Here is a 24,448-nt window from a genome sequence, read left to right as displayed (position 1 = left end):
TGTACATGTATCTGTACGTGGATTGGGCAGATTTTAGACCAGGACTGGGTGGAGTTTCAATTGGAAGCGGGTTGGGCCTAATCTGAGGTTATTTTAAGACTAAAATCTCTTACGACGTTGGACTAGAGAGCTCCACTGGTGGCGTGGTAATGAACCAGTGTTCTTTTATTTTTTCTGGATAACTTGTTTGATCGATTTATAGCGTGAAACTTAAGCTGTGAATGAATTGCGAGCATCCTGACAGCCACAAAAGGATGCCTATGAGCCCACGCAATTCAAATCATCACTGCAGAAAATGCCATATTTGCAATGTGCGCCAACACTATTCACGTCTGTTGAAGTGAACCCCAGCATACTGATGACATATCAGGTATTAACGGTAGTCCAATTTCATTTTAGAAACCACTACCCCTTGTAACTGTGTTCCTAGGGACAAGGTGGCACTCAAAAACGAGGGGTAGGGGTAAAAATATGAAATGGGATTGGGCCTCTGTATTATAGTGAAGTTAAGCTGGATTTAGATGTAGCAGAGAAAAAAATATCACCAGAAGATATTTAACCACATGCCATCATGTTACACAGCAGGTTATATTTGGACCACATACAAAAAGATACTCTATTAGTTCTACATTAGATTTTACCACAGTAGTTACAGTAAGTCAGGCTCCTGTGTGCACACAGAGCCATGCAATGTTTTTTTTTCCTTCTTTAAAGTTGCCAGGATTACTTGCTGCTCAAGCAATGCATCAACAACTTTGCACATTAAAGCTAACAGCAACAGCACAAAAATGCAGCTTCAGCTTTACCTTGCATTAGTTTTAAGTAAATCTTAAAGCTTTCACACTTGCACTATCAGCAATGCCTTGCATCATAGAGCAGTAAAAACAGCCAACAGACCTTAAGCCTTGCATTTTACGATACCAGGGCCTTCTCTGGGAGCCGAGGTAAATCGTACGCACACGGGTCTCCTCTTCAGGGGTCCAATATCGGGGTAAGAAGCGGTCATAGTCGGGGTTGTTAGATGTCTGATGAAGGGTCTGCTGCAAACGTCGGAAATACAAGTCATCTAGGACAGGGTCTGCGTCAGTGTAATCGTCCTCTGAGTCTTCCTCACACAGAGCTCTCAGGAAAAGCTCCTCATCGATGACACACTCGGGAGGACACACAGTGAGGTGGGGTTGAGGAGAGAAAGGGGCATCTTCAATGCTGCAGCAAAGAGTGGTATACCCACGTGGGTGTTTATGATGATCACACAGACATCACTTTGGATAAAATAGTAACACAGAGTTTCACAGAAATGATCTCTGAGCTGCTCCAAAATGTTAAAAGGCAGAAGTGTGGCTGATGATTAATGCATGGAGGCAAAGTCACAGTTTTCTGTGGATAAGGTTAGGCTTACGCAACGTTTTTTAGTTTCAAAGCAGTGGAGTGGTGGGTAGTGTGGTTGAGTAATGACAGAGCCAAGCAGAGCACCGACAACACGCTGGCCTGCCGCATCAAATAGTGCGTGTTGTCATCTACTTCTGAAAAAAAGTCTCTCTCTCTCTTTTTTTTTTAAAAAACAAGATTATTGTTTAAAAACAGATAACTACAGGTCCACGCTCGGCCTGGGCGGTTTCACTCGTGACACACCAGTGTATTTAAAAATCTGATGCCATTTTTCACTATCAACTTCATTTATCCAAATTTGAGGTGTAGTGTGACATAAAACATGTTTTTTATAGTGCAGTCTGTGTCTCTGGGGTCTTCTTCAAAATCTGCTGTTCTTTGGCTAACTGCAGGAGTCAGCGACACTTTGAAGAACTACAAGCTGTTTTGGCTTGTATTTCTAGTCTCCACCTCTGAGTATCCAGGGGGCATGCTCTTGGTGCATTCAAAACAAAATCATCATTCTCGTCTGGCATTGCAAAATAGCTGCATGTTCACCAAAATGGCATCATTTATTACGAGTGCAAAGGATTACAGATTAAGATATTTTTTACAGTGTATTTAGTCAGCTTCTGTGTCAATGCAGCACACACTGAGAAATTTATTGTGTCTACTGACCGCATTTAGCATCAACAGTGATTGGATATCCAATTAAAATGTGGCAAATTTCTCCTTAAAACTTGGAGAGAGCTGCTGGTTAGAGGATGTATTGTAGTGCTCATCACATGCCACCAGAGGTCAGTCTCTACTGGAAGAAAGATGGCAACTGCGAGTGGTGGGGATGATGTTACACGACAATGAAACAAACGGCTAGCAATGGCATATATTTACATCTAACTCAAAGAAATTAAGGGTTTATTTCAACCAAACCAGAGTTGGTAATTGTCGGAACAGGTGTTGGGTAATAAATGCTAATACTGTCATATACCATATACCCCACTGAAATTTCAGGAAGGTATGAGGGTATTTAAAAATGAATAAGGGCCAAGACAAATACCTGCTTTTTTTTTTTTTTTTAAAGATATTTTTTGGGGGATTTTGCCTTCAATCTATAGGACAGTCAAGCGTTAAAGGGGGAGAGAGAGAGAGAGAGGGAGTGAGTGAGTCGAACCCGGGCCACTGCAGCAACAGCCTTGTATATGGGGCACCTGCTCTACCACTAAGCCACCGACGCCCCTAATACCTGCTTTTAACTGTGCATTTTTGAATGAAGGTTGCCTTGCAAAACTTGTGTCCATTCAGAGGATTGGTTGCGCACGTGCTTACAAATTAACAACTCTGCAAGATGTAATACACTCATGAACAACAGGGGCAGTCTTGGCAGAACAAGAGAAACATACTCGCCATTGTCACGACGTGCTTGATACATAACATCTACAAAGGTGCCAGTGTCACTTCTGATATGAAATATGAGAATTATTACCATCTTGTGTGTGTTGTGTGAAAGTAACTATGAATGCATGCCTTTCTATATCACTGATTTGTGCTTAGAGTGAAGAAAAAAATCTAATATAAGAAACACCAAACTGTCTTGAGGAGATCAGTCCCTAATTCATTAACAAGCGTAAAAGTTGCAACAAATTATTTTTCAACAAAAACCATCCATGTTTTTCCTGATTATAGATATTATTGAACCCAGTTCTTATAGCATTTTTGCCACATACAACATCAGGAATAAAGCAGCTTAGCAAAAATATTGTGTGTTACTGTTAGACTCAGGAATGAAACAATATTTTCCCAGGTAGGTTCAAACTCAAACTTCACATAAAAGAAGGTCATAAAACAAACACAGAAAAGAAAATGTTGCACCAACACAAAAGAAAAATGATGAAATAAACTGCAGACAGTCCTTTTTGCAGCTGTGAATGAGTGAGTTAGTGGCAGTAAGTGAACTCTTTGTGTACAGCAGCTGATACATTCACAGTACCTGGAGAGCGGACTTGTGGAGCCCCTTACATTCGCCTCCCATCCTTGTTTTCCCCGGAGCAGTGGTGCCTGGATACAACCTTTGTTTTGCAGGGTGGAGGGCTGTGTGTTCTCCATCTTGAACACCTGCTCAGCTTCCGCGTCACTTCCACAACCTTGAGACCGCATAGACACGCGCAAAATGAGCAACAGAAAAGATTAAAGTTTGAAGATCAAGGAAACATAAGGTAAAATCAACTTAAAAGAAAACTGACTGAGCCAAGTACACATAAAAGACAGAGTCTAAATCTCAGAAGATAACAGAAGAGAACCTTTAGTGGGTGACCGAGTCTTCACACAGCCAAGTATTCTGCCCTCTCCCATCACACACACTTTTATCACCGCAGTGTGGAACTTGTCACAATCTGTCAGTGACGTGCACTGAGACCGAGCACGGCAGAGTACAGACAGAAGACACAATGCGTAAGGGGATCACAATGTTGTTGATCCAACTAAATTTGGTTGATCGAGCACAATAACATGTTTGCATGACGCATCATCAGTTTATTCTAATTCATAAGTTACATCTCAGTTCTGGCATGTTCGATTGCACACTGACGGTAATAAGCAAATCATCTCAGGAAAAAAAAGTTTGTGAGGACATGATGACCTCCAGTCTAGCAAAGGTTGCAACAGCAGTTTGTTCAGCACGGTTAGCTTACACAGAGAAAAGAGCTCTGACATCAGAATATGGATCATGCTGCATTAAAATAAAGGGGCCACTATTGGTCACAGTGTAGTAACTTTCTTTTACAGCAAACAAACGACAAAAAGAGATCACACTTTGGGTGGTGTGGCATGCACAAGTCATAAAACAGGATTGTATTGAGATGCACCAGTCAACATACCGTCACTGTTTGGGCGGAGGACTCGGGACTCTAGAGAGTCGGTGCCATCTGCAGAGTTCTCCGTCTTGTAGCTCGTCCTCTCTGGGTACCAGCCGTCTTTCACAAACACATTACTGCCCTCATCTAGAGCCTGGATTAAAAGGCAATGTTCATGTTAAATACAAACATAAATACATTACCTTCACAGTGTTAAAATCCTAGAAGAGTAGCTTACCTTGGACAAGGCCAACCCTAACAGCCCCTCAAAGGCTTTGAAGTTCAGCTGAGGGCCGCTGTAGAAAGCATCTAGGTTTGCCTTGCGACCCAGCCAGTAGATTGTGATGAGAACCTGAGAAAGAGCAGACAGAGTCACATATGGACAGTGACAAAGTACATTTACTTATGTGCTGTACTGTAGTACTGTAGTTTTTGAGTATCCTCCCTTACTTGGGTTTTTTTATTTTCGGAAATGTATTTCTTTGACAGCACTACATCTGAAAGACAAATATTTTACTTTCGACTCCACTACATGTCTTTGAAGGCTCTCGTAACTCATTACATTTGATTTTTTTTTAACTTCTCTCAAATGCAGAAGTCTATAAACTGCGATCATGCAGTTCATTAGGCAACTCATTGGTAGAGACAGGTAAAGAGGAGAGGTCATCAGCAGGCGGTTGTATTTGGTTATATGGTGTTACTATGGCTCTATCAGCAGACGGAGATGAAGATTCCCCACCAGATCACCCATGGCTATACCTCAAGTCTATGTTTAGAGTTTTGAAATGAACAATGATTGATTTAAATGTTTGCTCTCATTACCACACACAAACTCCAATCACAGCCTACAAGAATTTGTCATCCAACCTGTAAAGCATGCCGAGGTACGTACACTTGTTTAATTCTAGATGAATACATTAAACAAAGTTGTCTGTGTTTGTAGTAGTTGCAGGTTTTTCCGCCCCCACAGTAATTAGTATCTATTTCCTAAAATGGACAACCAGAACTACAGCAAGTACCCTCTGGTTGAAGGTGAGAGACAGTCAGCACATAGATTGTTGGGCACAGGGAAATGGAGATCTGTGTGTGGATCTCGGGGAGTACCACCAGTTGGTCCAGGAGCTTCGCCTCGATAATGGCTGTTTCCAGGCATATTTTAGGATGACTCGGGGGCAGTTCAACCTGCTGTCTATCGTCAAGACGTATAGCTCTGGGTATCCAGCAACCACTACCACCAGTTTCTCTTCCATTGTTTGCCAACTGTAAACTTGTTGTTGTGACCACTACAGAAGGCCCGCCTCTCAAATCATCCCATTGGACAATGGAAAAAAAAAAAAAAGCTGAGATGACGGTGGGCGCTTTCCTTGCTCTGAGTTGAAGTTTTTTCAACTTGAGTTCAGAGCGCTCCAGCAAAAACGCCAGGCACCTAGAGCGCCGAAATGCAAAAAAAAAAAAGGTGAGAAAAAAGCTTAATTCTCATTGAAGCAATTACAAAAACCACCCCCAGCTGCTAAAACTCTAAACGACTTATCTAACTAAAATAAAGGGGGAGTGAACAAGGTTAACCTAACTGGTAGCCTCTTCCTTACAACTACAACAATAATGGCCATCAGCATTGCAGGCAAGACCCTGATTTTCCAAAAGTCAAAGTCAAAAGCTGCCACTCTGTAGCGCCTCCCGTCTCATAGCCGGTTTGACAGATGCATGTCAATCTGTGCCTGACAACGTTATGTTTTCAGTTGAATCAGAGAAGAGGATAACTGCTGAGGGGTGCTACATTTCAGAAACTTGTTTTTAGAAACCAAAACATAAGAAAACAAAGATGCTGTTAAAAGGATAATACATACAGTATAACTGTATATGTACAGTAGTGTTAAATATAGATTTATCAATGCATATGAATTCTGAATATTTGAAACTGTTTCAATGTTCATTTTCTCCTGTATCGATACACTGATACCAGCTGTGCTCTTTGGCTCTCTGCTGTTCTCTGCTCTACCCAAGAAAGGTCAGTGTTGTCATGTTATAGCTTTGTTATATTCATCTTTTCATAAAGGAAAAAAAAAAATGTTCTCAATGTCATGTCTGTTTTTTTCTGTGGTATTAAAAATGCTATCGAATGCATATATTTTTCAAGGTATTGCATTAAATTTAGAAACTCCAGCGCTGTGACAACACTGACATACAATGTTTTAGGCTAAATGTTAATGCCAGCATGATAAAAACAACAATGCTAACATGATGATGTCAATCAGATTTCATGGTCACCATCTTATTTAAGTGTTAGCATGCCAATATTAGCTAATCAGCCCTAATGTTATTTCTTTTCCTGGTATTTGCAGATTTGGGCACATTACAGTTCTGACCTGAGGATGATGCTAGATGAGAAGGCATTGGATACTGCTAACATGGCTAAAAATTACATAAAACCAAGTCTGCCAAAATAAGACATCTAGAGCATTTGTTTTTCCTTTCTATAGCGCAGCATGATGCCCTTCATAAGACAGCTTTAAACACTCTCCATGGTGCCGAGCGCTGCTGATAGTGAGACACACACACACCTGACAGGCATTAGTAAAGACAGTGAGTAAAGGCCTGTGAAATATGGACCTCTCCCTGGCATTTAGTGTTTTATTATTTCAGCAAGCAACGCGTTCTGGACACGATTTATTCTTCATTTGCCTTGAGGCAAGGAATTTCTCTCTCTCTCTTTTTTTTTTTTTTGACAGACGGCCTTTCTCCCTGGCAGAGCAGCAGCCTGTGTTGCAAAGGGATTATCCACTAGACTACGTGTCAGAATTTCTATATCTGTATCTTAACAAAGTCATCACAGAGCAGTCAGCAGATAGGAATAAAAAAGTAGGACCTTGACAGTTATGAATAATTTAATAAATATTTTATGGCACAATGCTAGTTAGATGAAGAAGATGAGGACTTTGAGTGATAATAAATGCTTCTGCATGGATTCCCTATAATGCTTGATCAGTGTCTGTAGTGGCTTCCTTACTGGTCAACTGGAGACATTCACTGAATACAGACATTATATCGGAGTTCTAGAAATCATTGTAGTATCAATATAACTTTACAAAAGGGTTGCTTTCCACATTTTGCAGCACAAATGATGTACAGAGAGCCACTGTAATACGCAGGAGCATAAAAAAGGAAATGCTTTCAGCTATCAGAGCCAGTCTGAATCGTTTAAGCCAACGTTGTTTTCAGTTTTCCCTCATTTCTACAACCTGAGAGTCAACAAGCATTAAGTGCACGTGCAAGTCTTTAGCACATAGACAGGATGTGTTCATTATTCTCTTCTAGCCTGCCACCTACCTCATGCCAAGGAAATTATTACAGTGCACATAACAGCTCATCATGGCTTGATCCGTTTTAATGGTGTTTTCAGCCACGTATGATTTTATTTATTGTAAATTATTCAAGAACCCTTAAATTACTCATCAAGTCCTGTCAACAATGGGCCTAATCCACATCAGTGCTGTGCGGCCAAATGAAGCCAATATAGTACTGCCAAAAAGTACAGTTCACTGAATGGTCATTTGAGTTCGGCTCCAAAACAGAAACCCTTTCTACACAGAGAGACGTGACAGGCGTGACATGCACCACAACAGTGTAAGCCTCTAGTGTGACATGTAACATATGCATTGACCGCGCTTAATAAACAATAAAAAAATGGTATAACATGGCAATAACAATCATTTATTAACTTTATTATATGGTAGCTGATCTTGTTCTCTGATCGGAAGGTAAGGAGCTCCCAATTCACAGACATTTTTGGCCGCTGTTCTTCTTTGAGTTAGCTGCTAACAGCTACTTTTTTAATCTCCCACAGTGGATTACACGCTTAACACGTCGTCACATCCATGCCACCCATGATGACGTCTTGCCAGCTTCCTGTTTAAAACAGACATCATTTCAGCACTGTTACTTCCTCCAATGCCAGCTTAAAGGCGAGGTGACTCTGTCCCCCCATTCTGCGATTAGACCTTTCATACAGAATGACGACGTGGAATGACTGTTAAATTCCCACCTTAACGAGGCAGTGTAAAAGAGTAAATGCCCATGGTACCAAATGTTAATATGCCCAACTTTACATTAGAAATTATACTTATGTTTACAGACTGGTACAATAAACGATTTTGGTCTCTATAGCTAACTTTAACATTCCTGACAACTGTACGCAGATTTAATTACCTCAACCGTTTCCATTTTAATGAGGCTTAAAGTTACGCAAAATTAAGGGCAGGGCTGCTTGAGTGCCAAGCTGTCTGCGAGGCATTGCTACAGTCTATGAGTCAGATCCACCCCTCACTCCTCCACAGCTCCAACCACTCATCCAAATATAGTCGCTGCTGGCTCCAAAACAAACCCCAAGATGGCGACGGCCAAACTCAAGGCTTCAAAATGGGAGTCCACAAAAGAAGGATTGATGTCACGGTGGCTATAGCCATCATTTTTACACTCTATGATTCTGGCAGACACTTTCACAGAACATGACTTATATTGGATTATCTTTAGAAACTGTAACAATAAAACAGGCTTATAAAACATCCCTCCAAATAAAGCAACCAATTCTCAGTTAATCTGAATGTTCAGGGTGCAACAGTTCATGTCAACATTATTCTGCATTGCATCACTGCTGTATGTAAAAACAGTGAGGCTCAGCATTAAAATTTACTGTACAAACAACCCGGCTTCAATTATTTGTCTATGTGCTCGGAAACCTGCATGGAAACTCTGGATTTCAATGGCCCCAAATTGACCCTAATTGGTTAATTCAAAGAAAAATGCTACACCCCTTTCAAAAGAAAGAGTGCTCTGACAAACAGCCTCATTACTGGGTCCGAGTTGTCGGCTATTGTGTGATTCAAATGAGGTTTCCCAGATAACCAAACAACCTCATAAGCTTTGGAAACATGTAAAATACCAGCAGTGCACACAAGCGTGCACACGTACAGCACTCACATGTTCCACACATACAAAACACACATGCTTGTTGCAGGAGAGACAAGACTACAGATACAGTTTAAAAGGCACGGTGATGAAACATAAGTCTACATTTTAGTGCAGACTATCTGGGTTTAATGCCAGGTTTTTGGAGATCAGCCTGAAACTTAATAAAACAAAACAACCCTCTTGATCGTCATCACCCTGATTCTTCATGCTGGCAGCATCAGGAGCTGGAACCTGTGTGCTTAAGCTACTGGTGTCTGGGTTGATAAACAGGATGTTGACTACTTACCATCTCGTTTATACCATAAACCTTCAATTTATAGCCCAGGCTATTATTTGCTTACATCACTGAACTCAACGGGCTGATATTTGGGACAGGCCTTCATTTTACACAGAACTTTTGCTCAGCAAACATGGGGTTTATTTAAACTTGGGGTGGGACTCACCAGAGGCTTATTATCACGATACAATATTATGGTGATTTTAAATATGTTGCAATATGCTGAGTATTGCAATAAAATATATTGTAATATATAGCAATTTATTACCTTTTTTCAGCTATAAATTATGTCCCCCAAGGTAAACTTTACAATCTGTTTTATCTAATAAGATAAAGTTTTCAGTCTGTTCCTCTCACCTCAGCTATTTTTTGCAGCAGCAAAATGTATCTAGTGAACTGAAAAAGCAAATTATTCTATTATTCTAGTAGGCTTCCTTAAGTTTAATTTACATTTTTAAAAATAATGATTTCTATAATAAAAAAAAAATCGATACTTGGCACTGTGTGACGATACAATATTGCCACACAAAAATAATATTGCCATACTATGCTGTATCGATTTTTCCCCCCCAACCCTAATTTAAACCAATATGAATATTACTTGTATAAAAATTAGGCTTCAGATAATATATCAATAACATATTAATAATGAATCATTCATTTATCTAGCTCCAAGAGACAGCGCATCAGAAACAGAGAGTTACAGCGCCTGAGGATTATTGTACTCGACATCCTGATTAAACTATACTCCCAACTTACATTATTTTTTACGAAAAACTCTTAATTCTTTTCATCTGAGGACCCTTATGGACTAAAGAAATATGAATAACTAAAAATTGGACACATAATTTTGACTTTATGACCCCTTCAGCAGTGGAGAGTTGTCTCTCTGAATCATTCTATATTGCTCATGGTTTCAGTAAAATGAACTGAATGATTAAATTATGGAGACTCTAACCAAGCTTGGTTGCCAAGATTGGTGACCACAGGCCAGTGGTTATCCATGACCAAACTATTGCCCAGGTTAATTCTTATAAATATCTCTGTGTCTTCATAGACAACACATTAACCTGGAGCACACATGTTGACTGCCTCTGCAGCAGCTTGCAACAAAGGTTGCACTTTTTGCGTCGCTTGAAAGCACATGGTGTTGATCTTAGAGAGCCTTATCAGATACAGCATGATGGCATGGTTTGGGAACCTTTCTGTACAGCTCAAAACCAAACTGATGCGTTTGATCCATACAGCATGGAAAATCATGGGTGTCAGAGAACACTCATCCATGCAGAGTATCTACGAACAGGCCTCCTTGCAACAAGCAAATAAGATTATCCATGATTCGTCTCATGTCCTACACAGAGAGTATGAGTTACTACCCCCTGGAAGAAGGTTCAGAGGTCCTCGCTGTAAACTTAATAGATTTAAAAATTCTTTTGTCCCGATGTCTATCAAGCTCTTAAATAGTAGCATGTAAAAACCATTGTTTTTGTTTTTGTTCTTTATTAGTGGCATTCAAGGCCGGGATGCTCTCAACTTTTGCACACTTCTGCACTTTAAAGGCTGCTGTTTCTAAATTGTCTGTATATATTTATACATTTTTTCTATCTTATTCCTTTGTGATCTCTTGTGATCACGCATGTGTGAGGCACTTTTTCTAGCTTCTGATTGTCTGTTGATGTCTGTTTGTATGTTCTTATGGAATTGAATGCTTTTTGTGGCTGCAGCATGGGTGAACGAGCCCAGGACAAATTTCTCACTTGTGGGACAATAAAGTTCATCTTATCTTATCTTATCTTATCTTAAGCTAACAATATGTAGCATCTCTATATTGACAATAGCTTAAACATTTATATTTGTATGTGTGATCTAAACAGGTAACTAATGTTAGCCCAAGTGGGTAGCCAAAAAGACGGTTTTATACATCCAAAGAACTTCTGTAAAACTGTAAAAATAAACTGCTTGGCAACCAGACCTGGCGTCGAATTGAGACAGGCCTTTATTTGCCAAAATATGTAGCCACACCAGGCTAGTAGAGGGGACTGGGCGTTTAATTAGGACAAGGCTTTTAGCTGAAGTTTTATGGTAGGTAAATTCAGTGGTAGTGTTATAAAAATGAAACAGCACAATTCTGGTTAAACTTACATTTTTGAGTCTTCTGTTGCTTTCATCTCGCCTGAAACGAAAGAAAAACAATGAAATAAATATCTATACAGAGGAGAGATGCTCCTAATGCTGCTCATATAGTTACATCACTTGTACTGTAAACAAGACAAGAGCTGCTAGGGGAAAAAAGAAAGTGACATCTCTTAAGCCTTCTCATTTGAATGCTCTACTAATAAAGTACTTATCGGAATTTAGACAGGCTATCATCTCTTATAAAGCAGCAGCTTGTCATCAGGCAAAGCTCATACCTTTAGGAATGCAAAGCAGCTGTGAGACTCAAACTGTAAACCTTTATCAGCACAGGTATTACTATAAAAATACCTCAGTGTTAAATGTGCTCAACACAGCTGATACAGCAAGCTTTAGAAATGAGCAGACACTGTCACATTACTCATGTTAGCTGACCTTCAGAAGCAAAAGTGTTCTCCTCTGTGCTGCCATGAGCTCATGCAGCTTTGGAAAGCTGTACACATACACTTAACCTGACATGACACTGCTTCAGTGAGACAACTGTACCTGAGATTTGCGCGAGTGGAAAGGTCCTGCAGGTCTCCGGGATGAAACAGCTGAGACACGTTCAGTCCCAGTTTCCCACAGGCTTTCAGGAATACATTCACATTATCCTGGAAAGCAAAATTACAGAGACAGCAAAATGAGAGCAGGTAGAAAACTGGTAGAGAGTCAGAGGAGGTTGTTGGTGTGGTTTAGCATCAAATCTGGCTGGCTAAATGCCACCATCAACCTCACATGGTTTTTTGGTTTCATTGGGTATCTAAAAGTAGCAGCAGCAAAACATTGCGGTGAGGTTAGAAGGGTTGGTTAAACAGTCTCTAATAAAAACACCACATTACAAAATAAGTTTACCTTTAAGAAACTTTAGGACACAGAAACACAGCATTACGCTCTTAGCCATTGTATTTAGCCCTCCAGATCATATGCTATTGCACTGGGACGCCTGAAAACACAGACAAAACCATGTCGGCTTGTAACGCTTGCAAGGCCGCAGGACGAGGAGTAGTTTGGTCCACGGAAGATACTGCACGTCTCCAGATGTGGAATGTAGAATACATCAAATGGCAACAGTCTACAGCACAGAAACATGAAGGGTTTCCTCCAATTTTAAGTTAATCTGAAAGTGAGGGGCTTCATATCCGCACTGCAGTGCCACGTCAAAGTAAAAAAATAAACTGCGTCAATATACAGTACAGGCCAAAAGTTTGGACACACCTTCTCATTCAATGCGTTTTCTTTATTTTCATGACTATTTACATTGTAGATTCTCACTGAAGGCATCAAAACTATGAATGAACACATGTGGAGTTATGTACTTAACAAAAAAAGGTGAAATAACTGAAAACATGTTTTATATTCTAGTTTCTTCAAAATAGCCACCCTTTGCTCTGATTACTGCTTTGCACACTCTTGGCATTCTCTCCATGAGCTTCAAGAGGTAGTCACCTGAAATGGTTTCCACTTCACAGGTGTGCCTTATCAGGGTTAATTAGTGGAATTTCTTGCTTTATCAATGGGGTTGGGACCATCAGTTGTGTTGTGCAGAAGTCAGGTTAATACACAGCCGACAGCCCTATTGGACAACTGTTAAAATTCATATTATGGCAAGAACCAATCAGCTAACTAAAGAAAAACCAGTGGCCATCATTACTTTAAGAAATGAAGGTCAGTCAGTCCGGAAAATTGCAAAAACTTTAAATGTGTCCCCAAGTGGAGTCGCAAAAACCATCAAGCGCTACAACGAAACTGGCACACATGAGGACCGACCCAGGAAAGGAAGACCAAGAGTCACCTCTGCTTCTGAGGATAAGTTCATCCGAGTCACCAGCCTCAGAAATCGCAAGTTAACAGCAGCTCAGATCAGAGACCAGATGAATGCCACACAGAGTTCTAGCAGCAGACCCATCTCTAGAACAACTGTTAAGAGGAGACTGCGCGAATCAGGCCTTCATGGTCAAATAGCTGCTAGGAAACCACTGCTAAGGAGAGGCAACAAGCAGAAGAGATTTGTTTGGGCCAAGAAACACAAGGAATGGACATTAGACCAGTGGAAATCTGTGCTTTGGTCTGATGAGTCCAAATTTGACATCTTTGGTTCCAACCGCCGTGTCTTTGTGAGACGCAGAAAAGGTGAACGGATGGATTCCACATGCCTGGTTCCCACTGTGAAGCATGGAGGAGGAGGTGTGATGGTGTGGGGGTGTTTTGCTGGTGACACTGTTGGGGATTTATTCAAAATTGTAGGCACACTGAACCAGCATGGCTACCACAGCATCCTGCAGCGACATGCCATCCCATCCGGTTTGCGTTTAGTTGGACGATCATTTATTTTTCAACAGGACAATGACCCCAAACACACCTCCAGGCTGTGTAAGGGCTATTTGACCAAGAAGGAGAGTGATGGAGTGCTGCGGCAGATGACCTGGCCTCCACAGTCACCGGACCTAAACCCAATCGAGATGGTTTGGGGTGAACTGGACCGCAGAGTGAAGGCAAAGGGGCCAACAAGTGCTAAACACCTCTGGGAACTCCTTCAAGACTGTTGGAAAACCATTTCAGGTGACTACCTCTTGAAGCTCATGGAGAGAATGCCAAGAGTGTGCAAAGCAGTAATCAGAGCAAAGGGTGGCTATTTTGAAGAAACTAGAATATAAAGCATGTTTTCAGTTATTTCACCTTTTTTTGTTAAGTACATAACTCCACGTGTTCATTCATAGTTTTGATGCCTTCAGTGAGAATCTACAATGTAAATAGTCATGAAAATACAGAAAACGCATTGAATGAGAAGGTGTGTCCAAACTTTTGGCCTGTACTGTATATAGTGTGAACGGAAAGAGGACTGAGTTCAGTTTGTTTTAAAAGGACTATATGGGAGAACAGCCTCTAAATCCTAAATCAATTTTAAAAATCACGTTGCATCAGGCACAAAGGAGAAACTTCAGACGTTCTTCTCTCTAATCTCAAACATGAACACACAGCAAGACTTGAAAATAATGGTGCCTCACACACTACAGGATATTATTAAAATTATCCTGCCAGAAGGTGCATGAATGCACCACCTCATGTGACCAAGACTGATGTAGTGCGACAACTTGCTGTAATGTTAATAGTGATTTGCATTCAGAAAAACAAAAGCAGAAGGCTAAACAGCTCTTGATGAGAAACCAGTTGGGGAGATGCAGTGAACATGGTTGTCTGTTGTTCAGCAAGAACTGGAGGTGAGATTTTAATTTTTCAGTTTTATCCATCAACAGTAGTATGCTAGCAAACATGAGCCTCAGGGCTAGAATGTTTACTCGTGTTTGGCAACACCGTCGGCTGCTCTGTACTGATGAAATTGTAACCGGAATCAGTCAGATCAGGGCAGCCCCGATGAGCCTGCAAGCAGTTTAGGAGATTTAAGACTGGATCTGTAAACCTGTCACATTACCAGACAATCTGGCCCGAACATCGGTGCTGACCAAGGTCCCAGACCTGATTTCGCCTCTGACTGTCAAGAGGGGTGAATCTGGGATAAATCTGCCCAAAGTCCTGTAGTCTGAGTCTGGCCTGAGTCGCCTAAATTGAGACCATTTCATCCACTACATCTGATCCCAAACGACAACACTACCTAGGAAGCTGCAGTCAAAATCTTAGGAGTATCTGAATTGATACACAAACCATTATTAAAATAAGGATATCCCTAATAATTAATTACATTGTCCGATATGTACACTGTTTTATTACATATATTCTGAGTTCAGATAACCTTGTAAAGAAAATAAATCTACCGTAAATAAAAAGGAAGCTACATGTTTACTGTGATTAATTACCAATGTCAATTAAGGGATTTAAATGTACGTACTTCTTTAAATGGCTACTTGGGGGTTTAAAAATATCAACAGACAGCCACGTTATGGAAAATGTCAGCAGTAATGTAAAGTCTAATTAATTTGAGTTGGTGGTTAAAACATGCAAAACCACAAGTGTGGTCCTTTAGGATGTTAAATGCTGATTCTCTGCTGCATCTGCGTCTCACACCCCACCATCACCACCTTCACAGCTCAGTAGTGGAATGCTTGCTTGTCTATTTATTGGCCCCTGATGGGAAGTTATAACTGATTTTCCCTGCCCTTGCTTTGGGCAGTTTTGGCAATTATACTTGTATAAAGTCATCGAAACACAGCCTGGAGCCAAAATACAAATCTGCATTTATATTTATGCAGACTAAAAAAAATATATAAAACAAACTTTGAGCAGCTGGGTTGTTGCACTGAAATGCAGTTTCAGGATCATTCAGACAGCGGCAACACTGTCTCACAGTGCCTTAAACAGGAAACCACACAATGTGTCAAACTTCCTGGCTAGCAGGTGCCTTCTTATTTTCTTGCTCGACACCATGTCGCCTGTGCCACACAGCCAGGCTACCTGTCACACACATAAACACACACAGTCAGAGTGATAAAATCTAATACTCACCAGGCCAGCAATGGGAGTAGAAAGCCTGTTTACTCTCTTAATGATACCAGGTTTCAACTGGTTGATCAAGCTATAAAGGAGGGGGGAAATAATCAGCATTATACAAATATTACAGCTTTATGTTGCACATATTTGAGAACAAATATATACTGAATCATCAGGGTCCCATTTCACAACAGAAGCTAAATAGGGCTGAGCTAATTAACATTGATTTCAACTTCCAACAAAAAAAAAAAAGCAACCAAAAATTGCTTATGAACCAGTCTGATTGCATCTTAGACAAAAAAACAAGAGCTTTCAGCTAAATTCCATCATTAGACGTCAGGGCTAACCTGCCAGCCTAGACTTGCTTCCACAATGCCTTATTTGTTGGCCTCACTGAGCTTCTGTAGCCACAAGCTGATGTTATAAGAGTCAGTGGTTATTTGGAGTGTGCTTTGGAGGAAACGTTTGTGTAGAAGAAAAAATAATCTTATCTGAAGGTCTGGTGACTGGCCTGTGGTTTTTCCGCATGTACCTTAAGTTGAAAGTTAATGTGAGATAGTGTGGGCCCTCCAGAGTGCAGCTTAGGATATGATCTTAGGATCTTCTAAAGTGGGTCCAGAGCTGCTGCTGCTGCTGGAACTAAGACGGCAAATTAGCCTGACTACACTCTAACCAGAGGTTTGCATGGTCATTTACCTTGAATTTAATCATCTGAAATTAAAATGTGACATCGTAAAAAGGTCGGTGCATCATTACTCACTCGCAAAGCAGGACTCCATTCTCTAAGGCCGCACGGAAGTCGTTGCAACCAAACGATTTTCCGGTCACTTCCTGAAAAACAACGGTATGGTTAGAATTCATCCACATGCAAACAGCCAGTAACATCAAAAATATCCTTTACTAGAGCCTGATATATTGACCTATATTAGCTTTTAGTATTAGCATTACATCTCTTAGCATGGTATTGGCATACACGACAGTCAAGAAATACAGAAATGCCAAACTTTGTCCACCATTACTGTCTTTCAGAGGCTGTGTTGTGCTCATTTTTGAGCTAGCATGATGGTAGTGGTATCTTGTGAAACTAGACAGCCTAAGGCATCCTTTGGTACCAACCATGTCACCATAGCTCGTCAGGAAAACAGCTAAATAACACTCAAAATTGAGGATACATTTTTGCGAGGGAACAACAGGCATTGCCATTTTTAAAGGGGTCTCTTGAACTCTCATCTCAAGATATCTGAATGAAAATGGGCTCTATGGGTACCCACAAGTCTCCCATAAACTTAACAAGACTTGTTCCCAGTAAAGGTTTTGTCCTTTCCAATCAATGTACTCCTTCAAATATAACCTGAATATGTTCATCCCTCTCAGCTGCAGAGACTCTCATTCATGCATTCATCACTTCCAGACTGGACTACTGCAGTAGTCTCTATAGTTCATCATCCAAAACTCTCAAGAAACTACAATATATCCAGAATTCAGCTGCTCGTCTTCTCACACACTCTCGCACCCATGACCACCACCGCAACCCCATCCTTCATAACCTCCACTAGCTCCCCATCCCCCAGCAATCCACTTCAAACTCCTCATCACCTATAACCCTCCACCACCTGGCGACCCCCTACCTGTCTGAGCTCCTCCGCTAGCACACTCCCTCCCACACTCTCAGGTCTGCTGATGCCAACGTCCTGTCCCCCACCAGGACTAACCACCACACCTGGGGGGACAGGGTCTTCTCCATTGCTGCTCCCACCCTCTGGAACTCTCTCCCTAAATACATCAGAGACTCCCCTCCCTCTCCACCTTCAAAAAAAATCCCTCAAAACACAAACACACCTCTTTAAAACTGCCTACAACCTCTAAAAACTGTGTTCTTCTTCTCCCTCTGTGCATTGTTTCCCTTCTTATGGATTATTTCATTCTTGTTTTGTTTTGTTGTTCTTGTTCTCTGTAAAGCGTGTTGGAGCATCCAAAGAAGCGGTATATAAATCCAATGTATTATTATTAAATTAAAGCTGCGTATTTGTCTTTGTAAAGGACAGACGGACTTTTTGAAAAACAATGAATCACCTAACACCTAAAAACAGTATTGTTCTGGAACTCACAATGTTAACTGTGCCAATATTGGTCTACGTACATCAAATAATTGTCAATATTTAACTGTAAAATGAGAAACCAAAGCATAACAGCGTGTCATTCCTTTAACTCTTCTTTTTGACATAGTTTTCAACTCGTCTATATACTTCTTCAGCATAACCAAATTACTTAAATTCAGTCACGGCTTTAGCTTTTGGCGTGCCACCCTAGGGTTTTCTGAAGCCCCAGGCGTCCACCCTTATGAAAAATTTCTGAGGGACCCACTGCTGACAAATTTATTGTAGTGTAAAATATCCATCTCTGTAGGTATCTTCACAACTCTTACAACACAACTAATTGAGGTTACATTATCAAAATGTTTATGCTATATATTTCTCAGGAGAAAAAAGAATATGGACAATCTATCAGATTTGTTAAAGTCTTAAATATTGACATCACTCTCAAAAATCCTGCCCTGCTATACCTAACACCTGCTCCAGTATGTCCCTAACAGCACTTTAGTGTGGACATAAGTACTGGTGCCATAGTATATAGCAGTACTGAACTGGAGAAAAAACAAAACAATGAAAATTAGATTTAAAGCAACTCAGTTCATAAATTCCAGTGTGGTTTCTACAGCGTTAAACGTATTTTAATTAAACTGTTTGGTACAACTGTTGAGAAACGAGCTGGTCTTTTATATACTCCTGGTAAAATACACATAAAGCTGTTCAGTGGCTGTTAGGAAAAAAAGGTATGGCAAGAATTAGAAAAACAAGGTCCTGGTTGAAGTTAATTAAAGTAATTTTTTAGTCCACAGTGCAAGCATTCCCAAGTTTCTGGAGTTGTTCTCGACAGTAAAATAAAGTGTATTAAGTGAGCGTGGTGCTGTTAAGATTAAGCTGAAAAATCTTCCAACTACTCCACACAAGCAAAGCTCTGTACAAATAATCACAGAAAATCTACCGAGCCAAAAAGCGGGCTATAAAAGAATAATGTATGTGGACAAGCATTCTACAAAAAAATAGCAAATATGCTTTTGATCAGAACAAAGAATAGAACATAACCTAAATGATTTTACATGGCAGAGGCAAGCACAAGGCAAAAGGGGCTTTGTAATGAGGACATAAAAATGGGGCTATTAAGGTTCGGCTCCATAACTAACAGAGGGCCCCAAAAGGCTATTCTTCTCACTAATTAGTCCCCCCAGGAATCCACAATCACAATTCATTTCTGGTAGAACTGGGCAGCGGGCACGGAGCGGAGGCTTCTCTGTGGAATCAGACAGACAATGCAGTGCCAGGTTAACACAATAAAACACAATCATGTGGTCAAGATACTGTCTGTTCTACAGCACCAGAACTTTAATTGGTGATTTCAATAAATAACTGCCCCTATGAAACCACAGATACAATGGATTTCAACCATGTGCTCTTAAGTGTGACTTCCAAACTCTCTACAAAGCCTCATTTGTTAAAGGCATCATCACTGAATCTGTGTGTGATCCAGTACAATCATATTGTCTATAGAATAATGTCACATTTACAGCTGCAAATATTTTTACCTCCGCCAAGGAGGTTATGTTTTTGCCGCCGTTGGTCTGTTTGTTTGTCTGCAAAAAAACTCAAACTTCTGAACGGATTTTGATGAAATTTTCAGGAAAGGTTGATAATGGGACAAGGAACTGATGATAAAGTTTTGGTGGTGATCAGTTGAAGCGAAGTGGATAAAATAATAAAATGGTGGGAAATCCGAGCTGCTTGGCGGAGGTCTGCGCTCTCCGAGTGCTTTTCTAGTTTAAAAAATGGAATGATCATGAATGAACTTCTCAAGCAGCAACCAGCAAGAGACACAAAATGACTACAAAGAGACACAAAAAAACAGATAGAAAATTAACTCAAAAGAGATAAAAACTTACCGCAGAGAGACACCCAACAGCCAAAAAATATGAAAAATTATCACAAACAGACACAAAAAAAGCCCAATCAGGCACAAAATCAACACAAAGACACACAAAATTACCACAAACAGACACAAAAAAGCCAGAAAAAGATGAACAATAAACACAAAGAGACACATACAGACTACAAGAAGTCCTTTCAGGCAAAAAAATCAACACAAAGACAGACAAAATGACCACAAAAGAGACACAAAACAGCCAAAAAGAGATGAAAAATTACTACAAAGAGACATAAAAACAACCAAAACAAATGTAAAATGAACTCAAAAGCCCAATCAGGCCCAAAATCAACTCAAAGACAGACAGAATTTCCACAAAAGAGACAAAAAAACAACCAAAACGGGAACAAAATTGACTCAAAGATAGACAAAATTACCAGAGAGAGAAACAAAAAGACAAAAAAACCCCAATCCAGCACAAAACCAACTGAAAGAGACACAAATTACCACAAAGAAACAAAAATTCACCACAAAGAAACATAAACCAAAATGAACTCCAGAAATACACAAAATTACCACAACGAGACACAAACCGACTACAAAGAGGCACGAAAAAACCAATCAGGCACAAAATCAACTCAGAGACACAAAATAACCTCAAAGAGACACAAAACAACCAAAATAAGATGAGAAATTAGCACAAAGAGACACAAAAAGACTAACAATAGACACAAAAAAAACCCAATCCGGCACAAAACCAACTTGAAGAGCCACAAAATTACCACAAAGAGATGCAAAAGCCACCACAAAGTCTGTGTCTCGCTCCTATGTAGGAGAGGTCGTGGGGCCTTTTTTGCATATCTGTGCCCAGAGGCCCCCTGTGTCATAATCTGCTCATGGCTCTAGCATCATAATATGAGGATATGAAGCTTTTCTGTGTCATATTTAAAAGAAAACAGAATATCTTTGGATTTCGGATTGTTAATTGAATAAAACAAGACATCTGAAGATGTTACCTTGGGCTTTTAAGAAATTAAAACCACACTTTTTTTAATTATTTTATGAGACAAATTATTACCTGAGCAAATAACAGGCAGACTTTCTAAAAGTGGAGATAGCTGTAAGTTGCAGACCCGGGAAAATTAAAGGATAATTGTGCTACATGTAAGATATAAATCCTCTTCTTAAGGAGATGATGGGTACTGATCTCAAACAGAGCAACACCTGCTCCTGTTTCACCACAGTCTAAATGGCCTGTTTACATAATGTAGAAGAGGCCAATCCATCCTTTGTTCTTCTGGAGTTCAGTAGGCACTGAGCAAAAAACAGTTAGGCGTAATTGCCGCTGGTACTGTGCTAATGACAAACAGCAACAATTTCTGGACACTTGAATACATGGAAGCATATTATCCTGCAATCTGTAACACTGAATATTAGTGCTCACACATTCCCAATGTTGCTTGGCACGAGGGAGCGATTATGACACCATTTACAATACCATTTCCTTAAAAGCAGCGTGCTTTGCTCTCCTCCTGTCTCCCACACACACACACACACACACACACACACACACACACACACACACACACACACACACACACACACACATCTCTGCTCATCCATCCTTTCATTCGTCAGTGCAGGGAAATAGATGGGTAAAATTGGCATGGGCTTACTGCCAAGAGCGCTCTGGACAGAATTCTCATAATGATCCTCTCAGACACAATTGACATTAATGGTCCCATTTAGAGTTGGTCAACACTCAGTGCCCACAGTCTACAAGTTGTATTCATTGGTTATGATTTAAGGATTACAACTCCAACAGTGTTTGGACAGGAGCAGCCTGTAACAACCTAGAAAATGCACTGCTGTAAAACCACATCCTCCACAATGTGCGCATGGCAAAGGCCTGCCTACACCACATCTCTGTGGACGGGCACTAAAGAACAAACAACATTACCTAATTATCTGCCTTCCCTCCATGTGCATTCCCCTCTGAGGCTCCTGCAGTCAAATCATTTTTTATCTGTGCAACCACACACAATTCTCACACTGAGCTCTCTGCGTCAGGTGGCTTACCTGAGTCTTATCAGGGTATTTTTTGCATTTCAACTCACAGATTAGTCTGTAAATTTGACTTTATGAGCGCTGAGTCAGAGTCATTTAAAACACGAGAGCACCAATTGTTTTTAAAGTGAGCTAAAGTCCCAATATACAAACAATGCACAAGTGGTTATTTCATGGCTGAAATGTCTGCCACTGTCTCACTGTCTAAAACATTTCCTGTCTCCACCAGGGGTTAACTGACTGCCTGGCCAAATCTTCATGGCTGTTTGCACAGGAGTGAGTGAAGAGGAGCACAAATAGGCTCTAAGACAAATAAAGAAATAAAGCAGGGATGAAATTGAACCGTGTACCTCAATCCAGCGTTGAGCCTCGTTGAACGCGTCTGCACAGCTGACACTGGTCTGCTGGCGCCACTCCATCGTCTCTCCTCTCAGCAAGCAAAAGGCACGACTCTAATGAAACAGCACAAGAGCTCACATTTAGTTAAAGGCGTTAATCATGCAGCCACACCACCGAGATCATCAGTTAAGTTCAATTAAAGTCAACAAACATGCGGAAAACTCATGCAATCTGATTTTTAAAAAGACATATTTAGTCTCCTCCTTGTTGAGTCACCTTGTGCTGACTGCAGCTGCTCACCGGTGAAAGTTCTCCTCTAATTGACACCCAGTTTATCACCGGACCCTGCACACTTCTGCAACCGACCTTCCATCACTGACGAGTTCCGCTTATTGGTCAAAGTGGAGAGGAAGGTCTCCGCCCACTGCCAAACTACAGGCAAACTTTTCTGAGCTGAAGTGAAACCGAGTGGAAGATCTGCAGAGTCTCATCGACCCTCTGGTGGCCTGATGATGTGTGACACTGTGACACTGTGCACAGGGCAACACATGAAGGCAAGACAAGCTTATTTGAGCACTCTTTCAAATACACAAGCAATTAATAGACCGTTAAACAAGGTGAAGACCATAAGAACACATAGAAAATTAACATAAGTTGGTATAAAGATAGAAAAAAAGATGAAATAAAAGTGCAATAGACACATTAGAGGCAGTCACACATTAGTCGCCTGTGCTATTAGATTTTCTGTCGACTTTATTTCCAAGTATTATCCAGATGGTGTTTCAAAGAGTTGTTCAAACTCCCAGGAACAACACTCTAGAGGAGAAATGCTGAATACTTTATTTACTTATTTAGATACTTACTTACTGAGGGTGTTTTCACATATAGTCCCTATTAAACAGACCAAACTCAGTCCTCTTAAAGTGCACCAAAACCCAGACCAACAGAAATGGGGCTCAGTTCTTTTTGTGTCCACAATGTCAGTTCATTTGAAAGAGGACTCAGTTCTCTTTCTGGTCAGCCTCAGCTCTGATGGAGCCCCAGTCCTCTTTCTGTTCTCACTACATATAATGTATAATGAAGCCCCTCATTTTCAGATGATCTTCAAACTGGAGGAAACCTTTCATGTTTCTGTGCTGTAGACTGTTGCAGTTTGATGTATTCTACATTCCACATCTGGAGACGTGCAGTAAACTTGGACCAAACTACTTCTCGTCCTGCAGCCTTGCAAGCGTTACAGGCCGACGGGGTTGTGTCTGTTTCTCCAGTGCAACACCATGTGATCCAGAGGGCTAAATACAATGGCTAAGAGCAAAGCCAACATGGAGGGCTTTGTGTTCACAAGGCACAGGTTAAGTCAACCACACCATGGACTTGAAGCCAGGTGGTCTGAGTACGGTTCACTTCAGAGGGGTCTGAGTTCTTTTGGAGTGTTCACATATGCATAGACGATGCTGAGTCACCGCTCTGAGTCTGTTTAGAGGGCTGAAAAGGACCAAGTCTCAAAACATCTTTAGTTATTGTGTTGTAGTCAAGACTACCTAAACTGAAATTAGGCCATGACCAAGACCAGGTTGTATCAAGACCTAGATAAGACCAAGACTTTGAGGGGTTGAGACAGAGTCGAGACTAGTGCCAGTTCCACTGCATGACACTCTTACAATAAAATATGAAACATGCAAACCAGGCACTCTTCAAATTGATCTGAAAGAGCCACCATCTAATAAAAACACTTACAGAAAACAAATTAAGATTCATCTTCATTCATCTATTTTATTGCCGTACTGTATATATTTGTGAATGTATGTATGTATGTATGTATGTATGTAAGTGCATCATGAGAAATGTCTTGATAAAATAATTAATTGCATTGCAGAGGTGAATTTAATTTTAATTTTCCTTTGTTTTCTGTGAGCAAACAAACACCAGGGAGTTGATGTCAACTTAACCATCTTTATTCAACACTTCTTTTTGCACATGCAAT

The 24,448-nt window shown here is 40.5% G+C and overlaps 1 protein-coding gene across 9 annotated transcripts in view; it reads right to left on the bottom strand.

The window, feature by feature from the left end:
- The window catches only part of LOC117253078 (LIM domain only protein 7), a 48,616-nt gene extending 25,740 nt beyond the window's left edge, over positions 1-22,876 (bottom strand). For 8 of the 9 annotated variants that reach the window (XM_078174976.1, XM_078174989.1, XM_078174982.1 and 5 more), the window contains exons 1-9: positions 22,741-22,876; positions 22,476-22,577; positions 16,841-16,911; positions 16,096-16,165; positions 12,142-12,248; positions 11,605-11,635; positions 4,456-4,569; positions 4,242-4,371; positions 3,356-3,509 (exon numbers count right to left, since the gene is read on the bottom strand). In XM_078174976.1, coding sequence (XP_078031102.1) covers positions 3,356-3,509; positions 4,242-4,371; positions 4,456-4,569; positions 11,605-11,635; positions 12,142-12,248; positions 16,096-16,165; positions 16,841-16,911; positions 22,476-22,544 — 746 coding nt within the window. In that variant the 5' untranslated portion in view covers positions 22,545-22,577; positions 22,741-22,876. The remainder of the gene's footprint in view (positions 1-3,355; positions 3,510-4,241; positions 4,372-4,455; positions 4,570-11,604; positions 11,636-12,141; positions 12,249-16,095; positions 16,166-16,840; positions 16,912-22,475; positions 22,578-22,740) is intronic. The other variant, XM_078174978.1, reaches the window with a different exon arrangement.
- Between the last annotated feature and the right edge of the window lie 1,572 nt (positions 22,877-24,448).

Source organism: Epinephelus lanceolatus, chromosome 2 (assembly GCF_041903045.1).
Source record: "Epinephelus lanceolatus isolate andai-2023 chromosome 2, ASM4190304v1, whole genome shotgun sequence".
Taxonomy (NCBI): Eukaryota; Metazoa; Chordata; class Actinopteri; order Perciformes; family Serranidae; genus Epinephelus; species Epinephelus lanceolatus.
Note: the sequence above shows the minus strand (reverse complement) of the source record. Positions and strands in the feature narration are given on the sequence as shown.